The 21,552-nt window shown below is 45.3% G+C and overlaps 1 protein-coding gene across 1 annotated transcript in view; it reads right to left on the reverse strand.

Moving 5' to 3' along the window:
• Positions 1-21,552, reverse strand: part of LOC134455593 (lethal(3)malignant brain tumor-like protein 4) — a 124,256-nt gene that overhangs the window by 58,450 nt on the left and 44,254 nt on the right. Inside the window, exons 15-17 of the mRNA XM_063206747.1 lie at positions 14,813-15,016; positions 7,725-7,898; positions 950-1,023 (exon numbers count right to left, since the gene is read on the reverse strand). Coding sequence (XP_063062817.1) covers positions 950-1,023; positions 7,725-7,898; positions 14,813-15,016 — 452 coding nt within the window. The remainder of the gene's footprint in view (positions 1-949; positions 1,024-7,724; positions 7,899-14,812; positions 15,017-21,552) is intronic.

The following is a 21,552-nucleotide window of genomic DNA, read 5'->3' on the forward strand; positions in this document are numbered from 1 at the left end:
TCAATGAATGATTCATTACAATGCAAATTACCATCCTTGTGCAGGACAAACACTATCCACTAGACAGCAATATAGAGGACAAAAAAAATATCCCAATAATATGAGAAAGTAACACATTCTGCTGTGGACCTCTGGACGCTCCGTTGGGAGACACTCATGAAGAAAAGAAACTCATAACTTTCCCGAGGTGGAATAAATCACAATGAAGCAGAGGAGAAATTGCCTTGCGATGGGAGTCCAGGCCCAGACACAATGAACAGCCTTTGGAGTCACGAACGAGACACAATGAGGAGCCTTCCAAGACACTTTGGAGACGGCGGAGCAGTGGTGTGTAGGAGCTGGCACAGTGCACTGGGAAATGAGTTGGGCTCTCTTTTGGAAACCTCACACACTACTGATAGCACACATTTCAACCAAAGCCCCGGGCACTGTGTGTGCGCAAAAAGAAGCAGAGGCGGTGACAGAGAGAGAGAGAGAGAGAGAGAGAGAGAGAGAGAGAGAGAGAGAGAGAGAGAGAGAGAGAGAGAGAGACTGTGCGCATGCGTGTGTGTGTGTGTGTGTGTGTGTGTGTGTGTGTGTGTGTGTGTGTGTGTGTGTGTGTGTGTTGTGGATATTTCAAAGCTGGAGATTATGAGAAATGTCCTATCGCAAAAAAATAAATAAAAACAATTCAATCTCTATAATCTCAGGTGTTTGGTGTTCAAACTTTCTCCCGGCTCATGGCCTTTCCCAGGTGTGCTCTTTTCATAAGTTTAATCTCAGGTGTGTGTGTGGGTGCAACAGACAGCAAACTTTTTTTCCCCTGCCCACGCCCCTAGGCACACAGACTGTACAAACCAACACACACACATACACACGCACACGCGCACGCACGCACACCAGGGCTTGGGGCCACTAGGGTTAGACTGAAAAGCATAAGAAAACAAAAACAAAAACATCAACATCTTACCCGTCATCATGTTGTTGACCTCCACCTCATCCTCCTCTTCTTTCATTCGCAGATACTTTGTTGACTGGGCAAGTCTGAGCAGGGAGAGACAGACAGATAGATAGAAAAAAGAAGATTGGAGTGTCAGTGGGAGAGTGACAGAGAGAGAGAGAGAGACAGAGAGAGTGAGAAAGAGAGAGAGAGAGAGAGAGAGAGAGAGAGAGAGAGAGAGAGAGAGAGAGAGAGAGAGAGAGAGAGAGAGAGAGAGAGAGAGAGAGAGAGAGGGAAGGGGGCAGCGAGGGACAACAACAGATATCACAGTGAGTAAGATGGATAGATAAAGGGCGTGTGAGTGGGAGACAAAGAATTATCTAGCAAAAACAAAATGCCAAAACATTTGGGTCTTCTTCCACTTTCTCTCTTTCTCTCTCTATCTTCCTCCCTTCTGCTGATGTCTAGAGAATGAGTGGGCATTTCTCCCTTTTTTTCTCTCCTTTTTTTCCTGCAAGACTGCGGCAATGCAGCAAGTTGTCTTTAAAACTTAGAGAGCAGGGATGACTATTTCACAGCAGCAGGGCCGCTGACAGCTTTGCCCGGGTCCCGGACAAAGTCATCTGAAAGGCCCCTCCCCATCCCCCTCACCCAATACACACAATGTAATGAGTAACACAATTCTGGGCCCCACCTCTCCCCGGGAAATGGACAACTGACCCCTTTGTGCCCCACTATGGGCTTCACTGCACAAGCAGGACAGCTTTTCCACTGGGGAAAAGGAAGTACAGCAGAATAATGATTAGTCCCTTATTCCCATGACAGCCATCGAGGCATTCAACATACACTTACACAGTAAAGGTATAATGTGAAGTGCCACACGGTACGAGTCCAGGGAATGAGTAACTACTGACATATAGGCTCAGTCCTGCGCCCAGAGAATTTTTGACAGACACGTCACGGTAGTGTATCCGCAACACAAGAGAAGCAAAGAACGACTCGTCGTCGACTGTTCGGAAACATCACTCAGTCCATCAATCAAATCCGGGTTTGCGCAGGAGGGCCACTTGAACATTTATGTGCCATACAAAACGCACATCAAAGGCTGTTTTGCTAAGCAGTTTGCGCGCGAATCCTTATAACGCTTTTGTGTGTGTGTGGGAATAAACTTTGATGTCATCTGCAGGGCACCCTGTATGCATATGAAAAACAAAAAAAATTGTCGGTGAAGCATTTCCGATTCCTGTGTCTTCACCCACGCCTTCCCCTCTTTACCTCCAGCCATTGTTGTGTTTTTCCAGAGAAACGAAAATGTATTCTCATTCAGATAGAAAATAATATCAGACATTTGTAAAAAAAAAAACAAAACAAAAAACAGACAAGGATGGATGAGTCATAGACGCAGGGGTAAAGGTGATGCCTTCTTGTTTGTTCTACTAAGCAAGTATCAGCGGTCGATAAGAAGGCACAGGTCTCTCTGGGCTGCATCATTGGTGCAGCTATCCATGCGTTTCTGCTGCAGAGTAACACAACAAGCATTAAAATCAGAATCCTTTGCTACTTTTCTTTGCCCCTATTACTGTTCGGCATAAAATGATTAGAAGCTTTACCTCTGCTCATCTGACGGCAATCACATGCCCTATCTCATTGTTAGTTGGTATTTGGCCCAGCTACCCTTACACCTTGATTTCTTTTATGCGATCACCTGACCAACATTATCCCTTTAATTGAATCTGTTTAATCACGTGAGCATTAGGACAGTGGCCCCAGCACAGCACATCGTGCATCTCTGCTTGACAACTCCAGTCGGTAACAAAACAGAAATGCTCTGAGCTTCTATTTATGTAACAGTTGACTGTGCCTTTAAAACAGTCAAATAAAAAGCTGGCAATGGAAATGGAGTGGGGGGGGCTTTGCCTGTATTGGAGGTCTGACATTATGGGAGCTCATCCAGGCCTGCGGAAGAGCTGCCAATCAAATCAAACAAAAGCCTGTTTTCTTTACGAATCGCAGGGGGGAAAAAACAGCTATAGAAATAAAGAACCGACTTGGAGCAATAGCAAAGTCTTCGGAGAGGTGAGATTTTGCTCTTGGCGTTTGGTAGAATAGATATGGAAAGAAGCGAGCCAAAGTAAAACTAGAAACCACTTCCCTAAGCCAAAATGCTTTTTACCTCAGTGATGTTGATTTTATTTGGAATACTCAAAAGAAAATTATTGACTGAAATTCCACTCCTTTGTTTTCTATGTGTGCACTGAAAATCCAGTTGATCTCATCTGTAAAATATTCGGGGGTCAGAAAAGAAACAAAAAGAGCCGGAAAAAAACATAAACAACCTCTTGCCAAATCAAACAGTTGCTTATCCTCGCACAAACTGGCTCATCCGCCCCCTTCTGAGGAAGCATATTGAGGACGACCCAGCCAGGGTCGGATTAAGATGGCCTGGGGCCCCTAGGCTGCAGATTGCTCTGGGCCCCCCCACCAGATGGCAAATGTTTGTGACAAATTTACATAGACAGTAATTTACACAACAGATACATTTTTTAATATTGCATCTTGTCACAATTCTGCAATTTTTCACTTTAGGGCAATCAGGGGCCCTCTAGAGGTTGGGGTCCCCGAGGCTGCAGCCATATCTGGCCTGTGCCTTAATCCGGCCCTGGACACAGCATCACTCTGGCATGCCTCCACTTTCTTCCCAAAGACAAGCGGAGAGTGTTTCATGATCTCTGACCCATCACTTTGCAAAATGCAAAGTAGTCTTTGTTCAAACACACACACAGAGCTTGCCTCGGTTTCATTTCCAAATGCCTCCCCATGGAGTGAGAGAGATCAGTCTGGAAGAGAATTCAATCTTTAGTGTTGTTGTGTTGTTTATTTATTCCACAATTTTTATTTACATTTACATTGTGGAAAGGGTATATTTATATTCAATATCTATATGTATCCATTTATTCTGCAACATGCATACTATTCAGTCCTTGCTGTTCATTTTCTGAATTTCTTGCAAACGTGAAATGCCATGGATGCAACAGCTCTCCACAGCTGTATAACCGGGGTCAAATGTGCCTCTTCTAAAGCAGCGAGAGCAGTGGCCATGCTAGGGTATGTATGCAAGAGTGGGCCTCCAAGGAACAGGGACAGGAATGCATATCCACTCTCCCAAAGCGAGGTCATACGCATCGATGGCAACCCTCCCTTGGGAATAAGGGATCTTCAGGGGGGTGGGGAGTTGGCTGCAGCCAAGTCCCCAAATCCCAGAAGCAATGCTCTTGTTTATGGATGATAAATACAAGAAAATTAGCTTCAGAGCAATCCGTAATATTATTTTTTCCTCTTGCGTGTGACTAAAAAGTCAAGCAAACAATCATCAATGATTAATGAAGTGTGAGTGTGTGAGAGGGGTGGTGGTGGGAGGGGGCGGGAGAAATGGGTTGGTTCCGTTTTAGTGAAATGAATTTGGGGGATTAGTGTAATTAAAAAGAGGAAATGTTGACCCACTGGATGATTTCAAGGGAAAAAAATAGCAGAGCATGACCATTTAATCTTTAATTCATGGGCAACATCGTTCTCTGCAATGCCTCTGTTCTCTCCGAAGAATGTTATATAGCACAAATGCAGTATAAATGAGTCCCCATCAAACCTCCATTTGAGCCGACGTGTCGATTGAAAATGTCATTTTGGAGCACAGCCAATAGACTGGGATGATGTACACACATTTTCCCCCCCTCTAAATACTTCATGAAATGCGAAGACGTTTAGATATGAATACATTAAATAAATCATTTCCAAAGGGAAACAGATTCTTCCCGGTCTTTATCAATGTTTCACACATGTGAGCGTATATACATACGAAACCAAACACACCCACGCACAACAAACATTTTTCTGGGCGGATTATGCATTTTGCTCCTCATTTCTGGTTAAAGAACTGTGTGGAGTATATTTCCAGTGTCTTCTCCCCATTTATGTAACTGCCATCTTACATAATCTTCATGGTATTTGGTAGACTGGCAGTTTTTTTATTTTTATCCTTCAGTTTTTGTTGTTTTTACGAAAGCAGCTTATCCATCTTTCTTCCTCACCACCTACTCCTCTCTCGGTTACTTCAGCCTGCCTGCCTAATCATCAAAACCTATTCAATATTAATCCCTTTCTATGTTGAGCTGCGGCATCTTTCAAGACGCATTAAAGGTACATGCCCTCCCCCACGTACACTATGGAGTCCCAGTTCTGGGAGGGAAATCACAACGTCGGGGGGATTCATCACGGTGGACATTGTCAAACTCCGCAGTTAGACTCACTTAGAAAACAATTACTCCTCCGTCAGCTCCCACGTGGTATAAGTGCAATGTAGTGTAGTGTCAGCGTGCACTGTGTGTGTGTGTGTGTGTGTGTGTGTGTGTGTGTGTGTGTGTGTGTGTGTGGGGGGGGGGTGTTAATGCGATATCAATATTGCTTGTTCTTGTCGACTATTGAGCCATACTTCTGCAGAGAAGGCTTAGAGCTGCGTATATATGTGTGTGTGTGTGTGTGTCTGTGTGTGTGTGTGTGTGTGTGTGTGTGTGTGTGTGTGTGTGTGTGTGTGTGTGTGTGTGTGTGTGTGTGTGTGTGTGTGTGTGTGTGCCGTCATGTAGGATGTACAGTATGCGCTCTCATGACACTCAAACTCTAGGGGGAACCTTAAGAGTGTTCCTTTGGGGACATTTACTGCGTGTCTTTCCGAAAGGATACGCAGAACAGGTTTTCAGAAATATTGTTTCAGCACGGGAGGATTTGCCAATGACTGTGAGCAGTAGATAGTTTTTCACCCCCACCGCTCTGTGGAATCGTTTAGTGCAAGCACTGAAAGTAGCCCACTGTACTGTATGTGGTGGTGTACTGTGTTGAAGTGGTTTGTAATGGAACACATTCCCATATTTCATACAATTCCCAGTCATGCCAGTCACCAATGGTGAAAGAGAGAGAGATAAAGAGAGAGAAAGAGGCGGGGGGGGCTTGGGGAGCGAGAGAGCACGCGCAAGAGAGGAAGAGAGAGTGAGAATGAGAGTGAGGGTGAGAGAGCGAGAGCGCAAGAGCACATACAGCAGGACAATCTATGTCTACATCAGATGGAGGACAACTCACAGTCTACGCTCTCAGATTGCACAGCAGTCTCCCTTGGCTACCAAAACAGGCTCATATTTACCTATATATATATACTGCTATCATGGAAAATGGAATAAGAAACAGCATCTGCACCTATGAGTCCATGGTGCACATGTCTGGTTGTGTTTGGATACAGTACCTTCTGTGCGTGACTTAAAAAAATGGCTCTGAACCTAGCATAATGGTGACTGCATGTTGATTGCTCTTTTTCTTTTTCGAACTTCTTTTATTTAGGAATACAATTCTAAGATTATCTAAAATGTTGACATGAACATGGGGATGGTGGAATGTATAGTGGTATCAATTATGTTGCATGCATTACCCACCATAAGTGTGCATGCATATATGAAGGCAGGTTACATGAGGCACTGCGGTAAAGTGGAAGCCCCCTGCCTCTTTTCTTCAAGAAGAATGCAATATTAGTCTTTTGAGGTAGAAAGCAGGGCTATAAACCTTATTTTTTGAAGTGATGCCATCTGGCAAGAACAATAATGAAGTCACTTCATACCCTTCCCGAAAGAGCCTTTTGAGAACAAGAATTTCTTTGGACAACTACCAGGAACTGTGCATTTGTTTTGAGACAGTCTACGTGAATGAACAACAAAGGCTTTTAATTGGTTCTCTCCAAAAAGGTCAACTCTTGCTTCTACAAGCCACAAAATCTAACCGAAAGGTCCCTCCATTGAGTAACTGAAAACAAATGATCTATGGCACCGCCATGAGTTTGCAAAGGCTTGTAGAGAACCGAACCACATCAAGAACAAAAAAAAACATTTGAAGAGGTAAGGCTCTAATTCTCAGATAATAAATACAAAAATACCCTCACACTACCACTTCTGCTCCCAGTGATTTATTTAACAGACACTGTTGCGACCCTAGGGTAACTTTTCTGAAGAAGGAACTTCTTACCCTGCACCTGCACATTGCTGGATGATTAAATGTTAAGTTCAATGCAGCGTATCCATGACTAGGCTACTGTAGGCTAATTAATTCGTCCCCTTGTAAAGATTTTTTCCCCACCATTTTACGCTATAATAATGCACTTCAAAGTTGAATATTCATTTCCCTCCAACTTCCACCTTGGTGCAAAACAACAGGCCTTTTTATTTATTTGTTGAAGCCATGGGTGCATTAATGTTCAATCATGATTTACCGTAGTGCATGCACCAACACTGAGCAGCCTCTTTCTTCAGGTGGGCTAGCCGGCGCCCACAGGCTTGTTCAGTCTATGCTGACAAGACTTAGCTACAATATAACAACATTGCTATGATACTACAAAGAGCCTTAAGTGGGGCGGTGGTGGCAACCAGAAGCTTTCAGGTTTGAGCCCCGCTATACCTCACCCCATCAATGTGTCATTGAGCAAGATACCTAACCCCAAGTTGCTCCTGGTGGCGTGTCAGTCACTGTCACCACTGTGTGAATGAGACTGTGAATGGGTGAATGTGAGGCATACAATGTAAAGCACTTTGAGTTCCAAGGTGTGGAAAGGCACTATATAAATGCAATCCATTTACCACTTGCCATTTAAGTAACAAATTAAGACTTAGTCATTACAATTTTGTTGACAGTGAGGCTATAACCTAGGTTTTGAACAAAGGGGTTAAGGTAAAGCTAAAAGAAAATGTGACTAGAGGGTGTGTGGATAACAGCTCACCTGCTGGGTAGCCGTCCCCTCTTGCCGAGGGGCGAGAGCAGCTTGTGTCCCTGAGGAGAGGGCTCGTCTCCGGGCTCGCTCTTCACCAGCGCCTGGGCGGCCGAGCGTGGACCCCCCGACGACGAGTAGCGCCCTCTCACACGACTCGCCCCCTCGTAACCCGCCAACACCGCCCTGTAGGGAGAGATGGAGAGAGAGAGATGAGAATAGATACGGTGGAAATATGAGAGAGAGAGAGAGAGAGAGAGAGAGAGAGAGAGAGAGAGAGAGAGAGAGAGAGAGAGAGAGAGCACAACGGAGAGATGAGGGGAGAGGGGGAAAGAAAAAACAAAGATAAAGAAGTTCGAGGGGAAGAAAAAGGGATGTGAAGAACAGGCAAAGAGGGTGAGATCAGAGAGAGTAGAGAGAGAGAGAGATTCCATTGGCCTAAGACCTAAGGACTGTTCTATTCAATGCTAGGAGTATTATAACACACCCCTTTAGGCAGACCGGAACCTGGTCATGGTAGGTGCCCATAGCAACCTATTACATTGGCATATCTCTATACTTAAAGAATCTCTGGTGAGATGGTGGGGGAGATGCAGCAGAGGGAGCAAGAAAGACATGGAGCAGAGGGTCAAGTAGATCGAGGAAAAGGGGGCGGTAAGAAGCCGAGGAAGGGAGCGAGTGAGAGATCATGAAAGGGACAGCAGAATACACATAGAAGAAAGAAAGGGATGCGGGGAGTGGAGAGAGGAAAGAAGATGCAATGTGAGGCAGAGAGCAATAGCAAGAAGGAGAGAGATAGTGTAGAACAAGGAGGACAGTGAAGAACAAGGAGGACAGCGAGTAAAGACAGAGGAAGCGCATGGAAGTAAGGAAGAAGAAACAGAAACAGGGAGGAAAGGAGATGAGGTGGAACAAATATAACAGATATGAAAATATAGACAGCAAATGAAAGCAGAAACAACTAATAAAGAAGTGAGTGCAAGTGCGTATGTGTGTGTATGGTCTAAGTGTGTGTGTGTGTGTGTCTGTGTCTGTGTCTGTGTCTGTGTCTGTGCCTGTGCCTGTGCCTGTGCCTGTGCCTGTGCCTGTGCCTGTGCCTGTGTCTGTGTCTGTGTCTGTGTCTGTGTCTGTGTCTGTGTCTGTGTGCGCGTGTGTGTGTGTACGCATACGCGTGTGTGCGCACGCGTGTCTTTGAACGTGGAATACAAATATAGAAAGGGAGGCGAGACACAGTGAAGATGAGAAGATAAAGATGAGATTGGATAAGGTAAAGTCAGATGGAATATAAGGAATAGAAGGGAGGTAGCAATTCAACACATTTGAACAATCGAGTAAACAAATAAAACAATACAGAGCCTCTCCTTTTATTGTAGCAGAGTAAAAGGAGAAGAGGTGGATGATGGGCACTGTATATCTCACTTTCCCGACGCACAAGGTTGAAATCTATTGGGCATAAGCAAGCCTGGCACACCCTCACAGCAAAACACACATGTACCAGTGACTGGGGAAGCGAATACATTTCCATAGTGTTTACGGAAAGACAAATCGCTCTTGAATAATGTACATGGCATACAGTCGCCCTCTAGGCATGGTCTGTACCATGAGGACGGACCCCTTCCTTTTCATCTGGCAGAGTAACCCGCTGTGGCATGCAGCATATCCCCGAAGGCATACACACCATAGTGCTGCTCTGCGTGTCAGGCGAGATGTTCTGATAATAAACATGCTTTTTTTCCCTTTTCTATTTGAATGGCTTATCGCAACCTTCATTGTACAAATCATGCTTCTATGTGAAACCACAGATGGAGCACAGATCGCGACTCGAGCACGGATCTTGAGTTAATCGCAGCAACCGGTCGTGTGTAATGGAGTCCTTTAGGGGTAAATCAGAGCCCACATTACTAACTCCTAAGGCTGTTCAATAACATTTCCCATCACCACCACTGTCACCATAACACCTCCATCAAAATCACCCCCTAGCACCGATTAAAGAAGCCACCCGGCCGGATCACTGGACTGGACGACAATTTCCAGGCCTCCTCTACTACTTCTCCTCCGCTGTCCGTCTGCCAGAGGGGGTGGGGGGTGAAAGACAATAGCGAGCGGTTGTGACGGGGCAAAGCAAATGCAATTTTCAGTGTGATTCCTGCCGACTAAAGCCCTAAAAGCTCTTAACATGGGGCTGAGTCAACGTCTTGAAACCCCCCACTGCTACTGCTGCTGCTACTGTGTGCTTCTTTTCCTGCAGCTCTGGGTAGAAGCAGCAGCTAGACACAAAAAATACAAAATGTGGGCTTGCACGTGAGATGAAACTTGAAAAAAAAATCATGAGACTGTTCAAATTTACTGCGATGGGCCCCAGCTGTGACTCAAACGGTTGGGGCATTGATTGTTACACCAGGCACGGACCTGGGTTCGATTCTGACCTGAGCAGGGTTCCCACTCTAATTCAGACATAAAATTCCATGATTTTCCAGACCCAAAAAACGGAATTTCCATGACCAGTTCCGTAAAAAAAGACGTTTAAAAGTGTGGAAAACTAAACATTATCTTCACCGACATCAAGCCATCGGTAATTTCCCGACTATCCTCTCCCATCTGACTCTCCCACTCCCTTCCTGTCGCCCTCTCACAGTATTTTATTGTGTTGTTGATGTGAGTATTGTAATGTGTCCAATGTGGGCCCTGAGCCTGTAGTAAAGTTTATATATCCCATCAAATATGGCATAAAAGCCCCTACAAAAATTACTGTAATTAACTTTTTCAACAATCAATTGCTATAGTCTAATACTTAAGTATTAATATAACAACATATACTAATACTAATACTAAAATATTATAGGGCCAGGGATAAACTGCCTAACTGGGCGAATACACCAGCCGCGACATGAGCGAGTCGAGTGACGGAAGTAATTGACTTTGTAGTGAATCGCTGGCGACAGAAGAGACAAAAGCGATTCGCACGACTAGAGCGACAGTTTGTAGTTGAAGGCTCTGCAATAATATGCAAATGAGCTATGATGCTGCTCGGCGACAAGCTGCCACATCCAATTACTGTATAGAGGTCAGCAACCACAGCCAATTGGAATGCTTGCGCTCTCCTTTCAACGGACATACTCAAGTCGCTTCAATCGCTCATATCGCTCTTGCTGCACAGAAGCGATTTCTCTGTCGCTTCAATCGCGTCGCGGCTGGTCTATTCGCCCGGTAATACTATAGGGCCAGGGCTATTCTGACACACTAAGGCAAAGTGCAGTAACTGTATTATTTTGTCAAAATTGAGTTTACACTGAAAATGGTTTTCATAGCACCTCCTTTATCTTGTAACAAAATCTTATGGTACAAATGTGTCCTGTTTTGGAGATATTGGCATGTCAAATTAGCAATAACTACAATATCCAACCTAATATCAATACTTTGTTGGCCCTTTTCTCAGTTTCAATGTTGGCCTAATTACTGTACTTTGCCTTCGTATTGAGCCCTCCTACTGCTGCTGCTTCTGCCTTCCTCCAGCTCCGGGTGGAAGCAGCGGCTGCAGCAGCCAAGAGGCTTGAGGAGAGAAGGGAACAAACAACGAGAGAGACGTAATGGCGGAACAAAAGCGGAAAAAGGAAAGAGCATTGGAGAAGAAGAAAGGGGGGAGAGCTGCTGGAAAAGGGGAGAAAAGCCAGAGGGCAAACTGAAGAAATTATTGCGCTCAAGAAAATGATAATTATAAAAAAAAATGACTAGCCTGAAACATGTGAAGGGAAAACATAAAAAGAAAGAAAAGAAAGAAAGTGAAAAGACGCAGGAGAAAAAGCCTTTTAGAGGAAAGCCTGCGTAGACAGAGCTCAGCACAGCCTTCTGATGATGGGGGGAAATGTAAGCCTGTTGATATGCTTCAAGTGTATGAACTAAAGAAAACAAGAAAAACGACTTGACGAAAAGGAGGAAAAGACAGCCAAAAAAATTGGCAGAACAGCAAGAGAACAAGCCTTTAATAATGATAAAACAGAATGAAGGACACCCTGGCTAGACACAGCCCCACTCAACATTAACCGCTCAAATCACATCCATCTGATGACGGAGTAGAAAAAAAACATCAGGCTGTTGATAATATGCTGGACGTGTAAATCACACACACACACACACACACACACACACTGCTGGGCACCTGGGCTGACAGCAGGTCTCAGAACAGCGGATGGTCTAGCCCACAGCTAAGCCCCTGATTTTCACAGGTGTGTGTGTGTGTGTGTGTGTGTGTGTGTGTGTGTGTGTGTGTGTGTGTGTGTGTGTGTGTGTGTGTGTGTGTGTGTGTGTGTGTGTGTGTGTGTGTGTACACGTGTCTGTTGCGTGTGTGTGTGTGTGTGTGTGTGTGTGTGTGTGTGTGTGTGTGTGTGTGTGTGTGTGTGTGTGTGTGTGTGTGTGTCGCGTGTGATGCGTGAATCATCAGTTAGCGGCTCTGCGGCGGTCGCAGCGGGCCAAATAACAGCTTAATAAAAGTGCGGTGGCGGGCGCGTTTGCTCAGGGGCTGAGTGACAGCTATGGATTCGAGGGGATATTTACGGCTGGTGTGTCTTGGTAAATGTGGGATTGTGGGGAAATCTATATGTCGTGTTGTTGGGGCGGTGGGCACCGCCCGCTTCATGGCGTGCATTAATCATAAGACTTAGGTCTGCCTGTGTGCGCGCGTGTACATGTATGTGTGTGTGTGTGTCTGTGTGTGTGTGCGTGCGTGCTCTACATCTAATAATGCATACATAAAGCTGTATACAAGCCATTTCATGTCTGCACTGCACTGTGAAGGATAGTGGTCAGAGTAGGTACTGTAACTATGCTGCTCATTGAAACTGTGCTGTCTACCACCAAATATGATCTTTTCATAATATGAACTACACCGCATTCCACATTATTACACAAATGACATTTTTTTGCCGTTTTCCCAAATGACAGTCGTCATAATTTTCAAGTAATCAGCCATTAGAGAACAATTTAAACGTTTTTGAATGAACCTTCCAATGATAAAGGCATTTCTTAAAATAATACAAAACTTAAAATGCCCAAAATGCTCTGTTCCAAATTATTACGCAAAACAGTTTTGTACTGTTGTAATCCAAATGTCTTTCTTTTTTCCCATTTACATCAGAACAGCTGGCATTTGGTATCTTCTAAGTTATATTTTAATGTTCAAAACTTAGTTATAAGCTGTAACTGAAATGCTGCATTTAACATTGAAGTCAATGGCAGGGCATTGCATGGGAGTTATGGAAGCCCAGATATCCTTGATGCTTTGCTCTCAGCTGTTTTTGTTTGTTTGGTCTGGTGACCCATAGATTTTCATGCCACGTTTAGGTGCTTTGGAAGTGATGACATTCTAACTCACCAGACATAACATCCCATTCATTTTCAATGGGGTTTTATGTCTGGTGCGCTAGAATGTCGATACCACCAAAGCACCTAAACGTGGCATGGAAATCTACGGGTATATTAAAGAGTGAAGTATGGGTCACCAGACCAAACAAACAAAAACAGCTGAGAGCAAAGCATCAAGGATATCTGGGCTTCCATAACTCCCATGCAATGCCCTGCCATTGACTTCAAGCAGCATTTCAGTTACTAAGACAAAGAGCTTATCACCAAGTATTGAACATTGAAATGTAATTTAGAAGGTACCAAATTCCAACTGTTTTGATGTAAATGGGAAAAAAAATGAACCACAAAACTATTTTGCATAATAATGTGGAACGGAGCATTTTAAGTTTTTTATTATTTAAAAAAATACCGTTATCATTGGTAGGTTCATTCAAAAACTTTCTAATTGTACTGTAATGGCTGATGACTTGAAAATTATGACAACTGTCATTTGTATTGATTATTTGGGGAAACAGCAAAAAATGTCATTTGCGTAACAATGTGGAATGCGGTGTAGTATGACAAAAGTACACTAAGTTGTGCAGCTAAGAATGCCTATTTCTGGAAATTCAAAATGGTGGACAATGGAGAAGATCCCCCTTTTCATGTATGAAATCTGCAAATTTCCCAGTCATAATGAATACATGGAATCTGATGGTGGTGGTATTCTTGAAAAAGGCAATGGCCAGCATGAATTCTGAAAATAAACTACTAAAAATATTACACAATGCACCTTTAATGATGAATCCAAAGGGAAAAAAGTATACTGTACTTTTTCCACATGCTCACATGCTGAACTTGAGGCTTATTTCAAGAATCTTGAAAGTTTGTATCAAGTGAAACGGCAGTACTGCTTTAGTTAGTGCCCTTGAGATGACTTGAAGTTAGTGCCCAGAAATAGACATGATCGCCAGCAATATAATGTATACTGTACTACACCTTCAAAAACTGGATGTTTCTCTCCACAGATGCTAACCAATTTACCCGCCAACACAACCGGGACACTGCAGACTGTGAGAGAAATGTGATTCAACTGTTCCTCAAAACTGCTACTCTAAACTTAGAAACTACTCCAAGGTGAGAAGAATCAGTGAGCAGTCATGGGTAAGCGGTTAGCATGGCAGGCTTGTATCCCAAAGGTTCCTGGTTCAATGCCCAACCCACCAGGTTGGTGTAATTAATCAGTGCTCTACCCAGTCTTCCTCCATGCGTGAGGTACCCTAAGCTTCATACTGTCCCAGCTCATGCACTACTCCCTTGGGGCGCCTGCCCCTTGCACGAGTGAGACATAAATGCAATTGGTTGAGTGCAGTGAGCACTGTGTACTGTGGAGTGGCGTGTCACAATGGCAATGACAGTTTGCTAGGTGGGCTTTCACTTTCACTTTTTTTCAAATAGACAGCACTGCAACCAGTTAGACCAGTCATCTCAGTAACTGAGTACTATGTGTAGCATTGCATTTTTTTCACTGGTGTCTGATTTCTCGTGCAGAATAGTGGGAAGGTGAGAACGGGCACCGTAGAACAGGCTACACTGACTTTCCGCAGAGGGCCAGGGTTCGAGTCTCGGCAGGCCAACTCACCTTTACATCAGACTTGGCCAGAAAGTTTTCTGCATCGCCACAATCTGCAAACTGTATATGGGTCCTATACTGTATAAGGTTCAAAGCAAGATGCCTGGTTCTTTGAAGTGCTGTAGCTCACCTGGAGTCCATGTGACCTCCTTCCTCCTCCTCTTCATCCTCCTCCTCCTCCTCCTCGCCGTACTCCTCATCCTCGGCGCACAGCCTCTTGGTCTTCTGGACGAAGTGCACCGGCACGAAGGTGATCTGCTTCTCCCCGCCCAGCCGATCCGGCAGCACCACCTCCTTCTTCATGTTGATGTCCGAGTAGGGACAGCCGAAGGCACTGAGGACGGAGAAGACGACGGAGACGGAGAGAGAAAGAGAGAGGGGGAGGGAGAGAGAAAGAGAGAGAGAGAGAGAAAGAAAAAAAAGAAAGAAAAAAGAAAGAAAGGAATGAAGAAAGAAAAACAGATGGATATAGAGCAAGACAGAGAGAGAGACAAAGAGAAATGGGGAGGGAGAAAGAGAGCAGGAGAGAGAAATACATGTTGAGTTGTCATCGTTTATTTACGCCAGGGAAGGTAAAAAGAGGGGAAGTGAATTATGGGTATTGAGAGAGAAGAGCATCAATGAGGAATGAATAAGAAAAAGAAAATACAACTTCACCAAGGAAAATGTATGTTACAGTAAAGCACGGAAAATCAGAGAGATATTGAGTTGAGCTGAGACAAGAATTGATGGGGGGGAGAGTAAAAAAGAAACATTGTAATAAAGGAGAGGGGAGAAATGAAACCCCTGTTCAAACTTAAATACAAAGACTTCAACCACACACACATGCACACACACGCAAATGCACAGGCAGAGCCCTACCACACGCTCATGCACACTGACACACACAAACACACGCACACTGACACACACAAACGCATGCACATTGATGCACACAGGCAAGCACACACACACGCACACTGACACACACTGACTCACACTGATACACACACACACTCTCACACACACACATACACCCCACAAATCCTCTCTTCTTTAAGAGGCTTGAGTTACTGTGGCACAGGGGGCTGGCTGTGCCAGTGGATTCTGTCAGTGCACATCACATAAACCAGCCTCCTAAGCAGCCGCCATGATCTACGTTTAAAGGGCCAAGACAAAGAAGCAGAGCAGAGCAGAGCAGCCAGGCAAAGGCAGAGGCAGAGGCAGAGGCAGGTTAGGACAAGCCAACGGGGGAAAAAATAACTTCAAAAACACAAAGCGCTCGGCTGGTACTCTACTACAGAACACTGGCCTTTCTCCCCCACGCAGTTCCCATGCAAGTGCTTCTTTTCTCCGCAACAGACTTTATACTTTTACATCGTATCTATATGGTTGTTAAATAAGAAAAAATGGAAAGGCCGTCGAGGACTATATTGTATTAGTTCCTCACACCCTTTTTGCGGTTTTCCGTAATCGTTTCCCCCTAAAAGATAGATGGGATTATGAGAAGGGGACTTGAGGTGGCAATAACAAGCTCATTTAAAATCTATTACTTGCCCTTGAAACACAGTTCAATTTTTTTCCAGTGTTCCTAATCATCTAGGCGAGATTGATTACAGATTCGGTGTAATAACGCACACACCCACCTACACACACACACACACCCACAGCAATGTCATTAGGCCGGAGAGAGAAAGCTTTAAGTAAGCGCATCAACTGTGAAATTAACTTTTCTTTGAACATAAACACAGGTTAGCCCATGCACCACTGAAAGTACATTAAATACACTGCATACAACAATTACACAAACAACTGTAGATGTCCATAATCTCTTACACACATATGGACACACAGCGAAAAGGTGTGTGTGTGTGTGTGTGTGTGTGTGTGTGTGTGTGTGTGTGTGTGTGTGTGTGTGTGTGTGTGTGCGTGCGTGCGTGCGTGCGTGCGTGCGTGCGTGCGTGCGTGCGTGCGTGCGTGCGCGCGCGCGTGCGCGTGCGCGTGCGAGTATGGCAGTTCAATGGAAGGAGGCTCATGGTCACCCGAGACGCTATGTGATCTCCTCCTCACATCTGTGTGTCCATCTGGCCACCATGTAGCGGCTCTGAGGCCCACTCTACTATTACAGGGGAGAAGGGGCCATCTCCTGCCACTTCCCCTTCACCAAGAGGAGGAGAGGATGAGGAGAGGAGAGGAGAGGATGAGGAGAGGAGAGGAGAGCAGAGGAGAGGAGAGGAGAGGAGCAGGAGAGGAGAGGAGAGGAGGAGAGGAGCGGAGGAGAGGAGAGGAGTGAAGAGGAGAGGAGAGGAGAGGAGAGGAGATGAGAGGAGAGGAGAGGAGGAGGAGAGGAGGAGGAGAGGAGGAATGGGGAGCAGAGGAGAGGAGAAGATAGGAGAGGAGAGGAGATGAGAGGAGAGGGGAGCATAGGGGAGCAGAGATTAGTGGAGCAGAGGAGAGGAGAGGAGGAGCAGAGGAGAGGTGAGCAAAGGAGAGGAGGGGAGAGGAGTGCAGAGGAGAGGTGAGCAAAGGAGAGGAGGGGAGAGGAGTGCAGAGGAGAGGTGAGCAAAGGAGAGGAGATGGGAACAGAGGAGAGGAGGAGGAGGGGGGAGGAGAGGAGCATATGGTCCCCTTCACGAGAAGGGGAAGATTGATGAGATGTGCATATTGCCATAATTCACCTTTTCCAGCACTGCGATGGCACCGCAACGTAATTTGTACAGCAAAAACGCTCTGGCCTCTGAAGAGCATCTCCTTCAGAACCCATGTAACACTTCACACGCACACCCACCGCACACCCACCACACACACCCACACACACACACACAAGTTTATGGATACATTAAAAATGTATTACCGATGGTTATTTTTCTTACAAACACACAAAATGAAAAAAAACAAAAACATTTGAAACAACTGAGTGAGCAGCAGGTGTTCACTGCCACGGTTGGAGAGGAGAGAAAGACGCGAGGCCAATTTCAAGCTCCAGCAGCCTGTGTTGTCCAATTACGTTTGGAAACAGAGAGAGGCAAGAGGAGAGACCTTCTACCGTGCGCTCTGCGCCCCCCCAGTGAACGAAAAACGAGAGAGACACCGCTGCATTAGGGCAGCCTTACATTAGAAAGCGGAGGTCTTGGGTTGGCGGTTGAGAGACAATAAAACCAGAGGTTTGGGGTGAAGGATGGAGGAGCCGTGGAGGACATGGAGGACGATACTAATTACAGATAACCCCTGTGTCTCAATCCACTTGTGCACTTCGGGCACTATGCTTCAGTGCGTAGGGCGGTTACGCTGAAAAATTCGTTTTAGAGTCAGTGCACTGAAAGCGCCCGGATGATCCCCTAACAATGGCAAAAAACGCAGTGCTTGAACGATGGACACTGCACACACAAAACAGACGCCGTGTTAACAGTGAAACGGAACACACGTTGCATTCAATTCAGTAGAAGTGTGGTCAACAGTCTCCTAATTCTGTCAGTAATGTTGCTGGGACACCAACGATTTCATGCCAAGCCAAGTATTGTATACATGACAGTTGCTCTTTGGGGTGAAGGAAATGTAAATACAAGCATGTGACGCTGTGCAATGTAAACAGTAGCCAACCCATATTTTGGCGAGCTAATGCTATGCTCAGCCGTCACTTCCAGCGAGGGCACAGTGCATAGTGCTCAAACTTTTCGACGACACTACTGTATGCACTGAAGACCTCAGTGCACTGTGTGCACTATGCACTAAACGTCAGTGCACTGACACAAGTGCGTGGATTGAGACACAGGGCAGAATTTCCCGTGAACAGAAAAGAGGCAGTGACCTTGGGAAAAGCGTCCATCCCAGCATGGGGTGAAGGATGGAGGAGTGGAGGACATGGAGGACACTATGGAGGGCGATAGTAATTACGGATAACAACTGGACACACCATCAGCTCTCTGTCAGGGGGGAGAGAGAGGGCAGAGCAAGGGGTGGCAAATCACTCCAGTCGGAAACGCGGTAGCCATCTGCCGCCGAGTTGGGTGAGCGCGTTCAGAACCATCTCCAAGCCGACCCTTGCACCCAGCAGGCAGGGATGCCAACAGGGAAGGGACAAAGGGGGTCCGTTGTCCCGGGCCCAGGGAGAAGGTGGTTGGGGAGGTTTGGGTTCTCATTGCACTGTATGTATTTGATGGGGGGGTGGGCATTCAGATAAATTTGGCCCAGCCCTGACCAAAGCCATCAGCAGCCCTACGAGCAGGCAGGTCTGCTGGTCTGATGTCATTCAGCCTCAAGCAAGTGTAATTACTAGTATTTGACGTAATCAGCACGTTACAACCCCGGGTGTTTTTTTTTCCTTTAATGAGAGCCAATAAAACCATTCAGATGAGGAGCATGAAAAGACCCGAAGCTTGTCTATTTTTTACACTCCATTACTGGCTGTAAAGCCAAGCCTAGTCTTCTTACCAGGCCCCCATATACATCCTTGTGAATTTTATGCAGACAAATTGCACTCTGTCAATACAAGGGCATTAAACGATGCCGCCTGATCCAGGGGGTGCTGGAGCTCGAAGATCCTCAGGAGATGTTTGAGGAAGACGATGAAGAAGGAGAGAGCATGCCGAGAGATGGATATCAGCCATCACATTTTACAGTACGCCAGAATGGGGGTACTTGAAACACATCAAGCCTTACCTGTGAGTAAGAACTTATATAATGTAGTACAGGCCCGATATATTAGGCAGCAGCCATGACTGTACTGCAATATCAGTCTTTTCACCTTCTTTTTTTTCTCAACATAGCGATGGGAAAAATAATGCCCCTGTTTTCCGTTCTTTTGGCTGAAGCACTGACACAATCTGACAGCCAAACCAACCGTGTTGAACTCTTCACTTTTTGGGTTGGGGTGGGAGGAAGCTCAGTGGATTCAATCTGACAACACGGTGACAATGCTCCCCCAAGTCTCCCGTTTTTAATTGGGGAATGATGTGACGCTGAGTGTGGTGGCGGTGAGGCCTTACGCCACCGGTGCCCCATTGGCGCATCCTGGACGCTTTAAAAATAGGCTGGTTGAAGTAAAGGCTAAAATTACTGTGCCAGGGGGTGGATGAGACTCTTCTCTCTTTCTCTCTCTGTGTCTATTGCTCCTCTTTCTCTCTTCATGCGCTTCTCTTTGTTGCGTTCGTAGCATGGAGGCAAAATCAATACTAACCATGGGGTGCGAGAGAGAGAGAGAGAGAGAGAGAGAGAGGGAGGGAGGGAGCGAGCCTGGTATTTTTAGAGAAGTTTCGAGCAGCGGGGAACAACTGCACCACTTTTCGCAATTTTGTCTGAAAAGAAAACAGCGAGACTTTTAAGGTTTTAGGCAGCTAATCTCTTCCAATACGCCTCCTCCCCTACTGCTGGTCACAACCCACAGGCCTGCCAAATAAGCCGCCTCAACTACACCATAAAAACCACCCGCAATAACCAGCAATGGAGGTTACATTAAAAAAAATGAAGAGGAAAAAGGCAATAATGCAAAAACCTTGAGTCACCGTCGCACACAATTTCCAGTCTACAACCATCGCTCAGCTCGCTTCATCAAGCCTTAATGGCCTGAAAATTAATAAGAGGCCGCTAATGAAGACGAGAAGAGAAAACAACGGAGGAATATGAAGTGCCTCACGAACTCGAGATCGTGCGCTTTAATGTGCGCGTCAAACAACGTTTTTTATTACTCCGCCTCTGCAGTCTGACAGATGGTTGCCGTGGTGGCGATGGTGATGCGGTGTTGTTTATTTACTGTAATAACGCCGCTCCTTCTCCGTTCAGGGTCTTCCTCATCTGGGCTGACAGAGTTTCCAGAACACACACTTACTCACTGACACGAGACATTAAAGTAATGAAAACCACATACTAATGCTGTTGGAGTGCCAACTCTTCTGACAACTGTTCAAGTGCTTCTGTTTTTCATTTTTTTCTCATACCAGTCGCAAATGAGGCCCCCTTTGGTTTTAGCACCACTCACTTAAAAAAAGAAAGAAAAAAAAAGGAAAGAGAAGAAAAAAATACACGCCTGATTTGCACATAATTGTGCAATTGTCAGTTAATTGCATGCTAATGCATGCAAACGAGATGTAAAGTTTGCACTAATGAAGCTCAGCCTCATCTTCAATGGGAGAAGTTGTGCTGCAAAAAAAAAGAAAAAAAAACTGTGGGCGAGCACCGACAGCTTAGATATGGAGGTTATTTCAAAAGGCGCCAGGAGTCATTGTAATCAGCCATGCCTTTCAGAAGGACCTTGCCGTGGCGTTCTCAAGATGAGGTAGACTACGGAGTCTCCGCCGTCCATTGATTGGTTAGTGATTAGATCCTGGGTTCGGGGGAGCAGCAGAAATAGAACAGGGGTGCCGATGAAATTGAAAGGGAGATGATTCCATAGGTCACAGGGAACACTGTGCTCTCTGGCACGGCATAAACAGAGGAGCAGAGCAGATTAACCTTGGCATTCCAAGATGGAAGCCAGCCCAATAATTGACGACTTTTTTTCAAATGCATAGTCTTCTATGCATACGACATATGCTGGCAAAACAATGCTGAAAAAATAAGGAAATGGAAAAATGGCAAATGTTTTGTAATGCTTTATTTAAAGCTGATTTAAAAAAAGGCAAGTACTGAAGTAGCTATGGCTCAGGCACTCACAGATTGTATAACTGTATTACGTAAAAGAAGCATACTGTCAAAAGATGTTTTTGAGGATGGTTGACATTCTTTGCCAGGCCTTTTGGTTTCTGTCATACTTATACTGCATAAGCAAGACAAGGATATGGCCAAAGAGGTTGTAGCCTGTTCATTTCAAGTCAATTTAGCTTACACTTTAGCTAGACCAGATATGGTAATAGCAGGAGAATCTGGCCATAATACTTCAAGTACCAGTACTAAAAT

This window comes from Engraulis encrasicolus, chromosome 9 (assembly GCF_034702125.1).
Source record: "Engraulis encrasicolus isolate BLACKSEA-1 chromosome 9, IST_EnEncr_1.0, whole genome shotgun sequence".
NCBI classification, from domain to species: domain Eukaryota; kingdom Metazoa; phylum Chordata; class Actinopteri; order Clupeiformes; family Engraulidae; genus Engraulis; species Engraulis encrasicolus.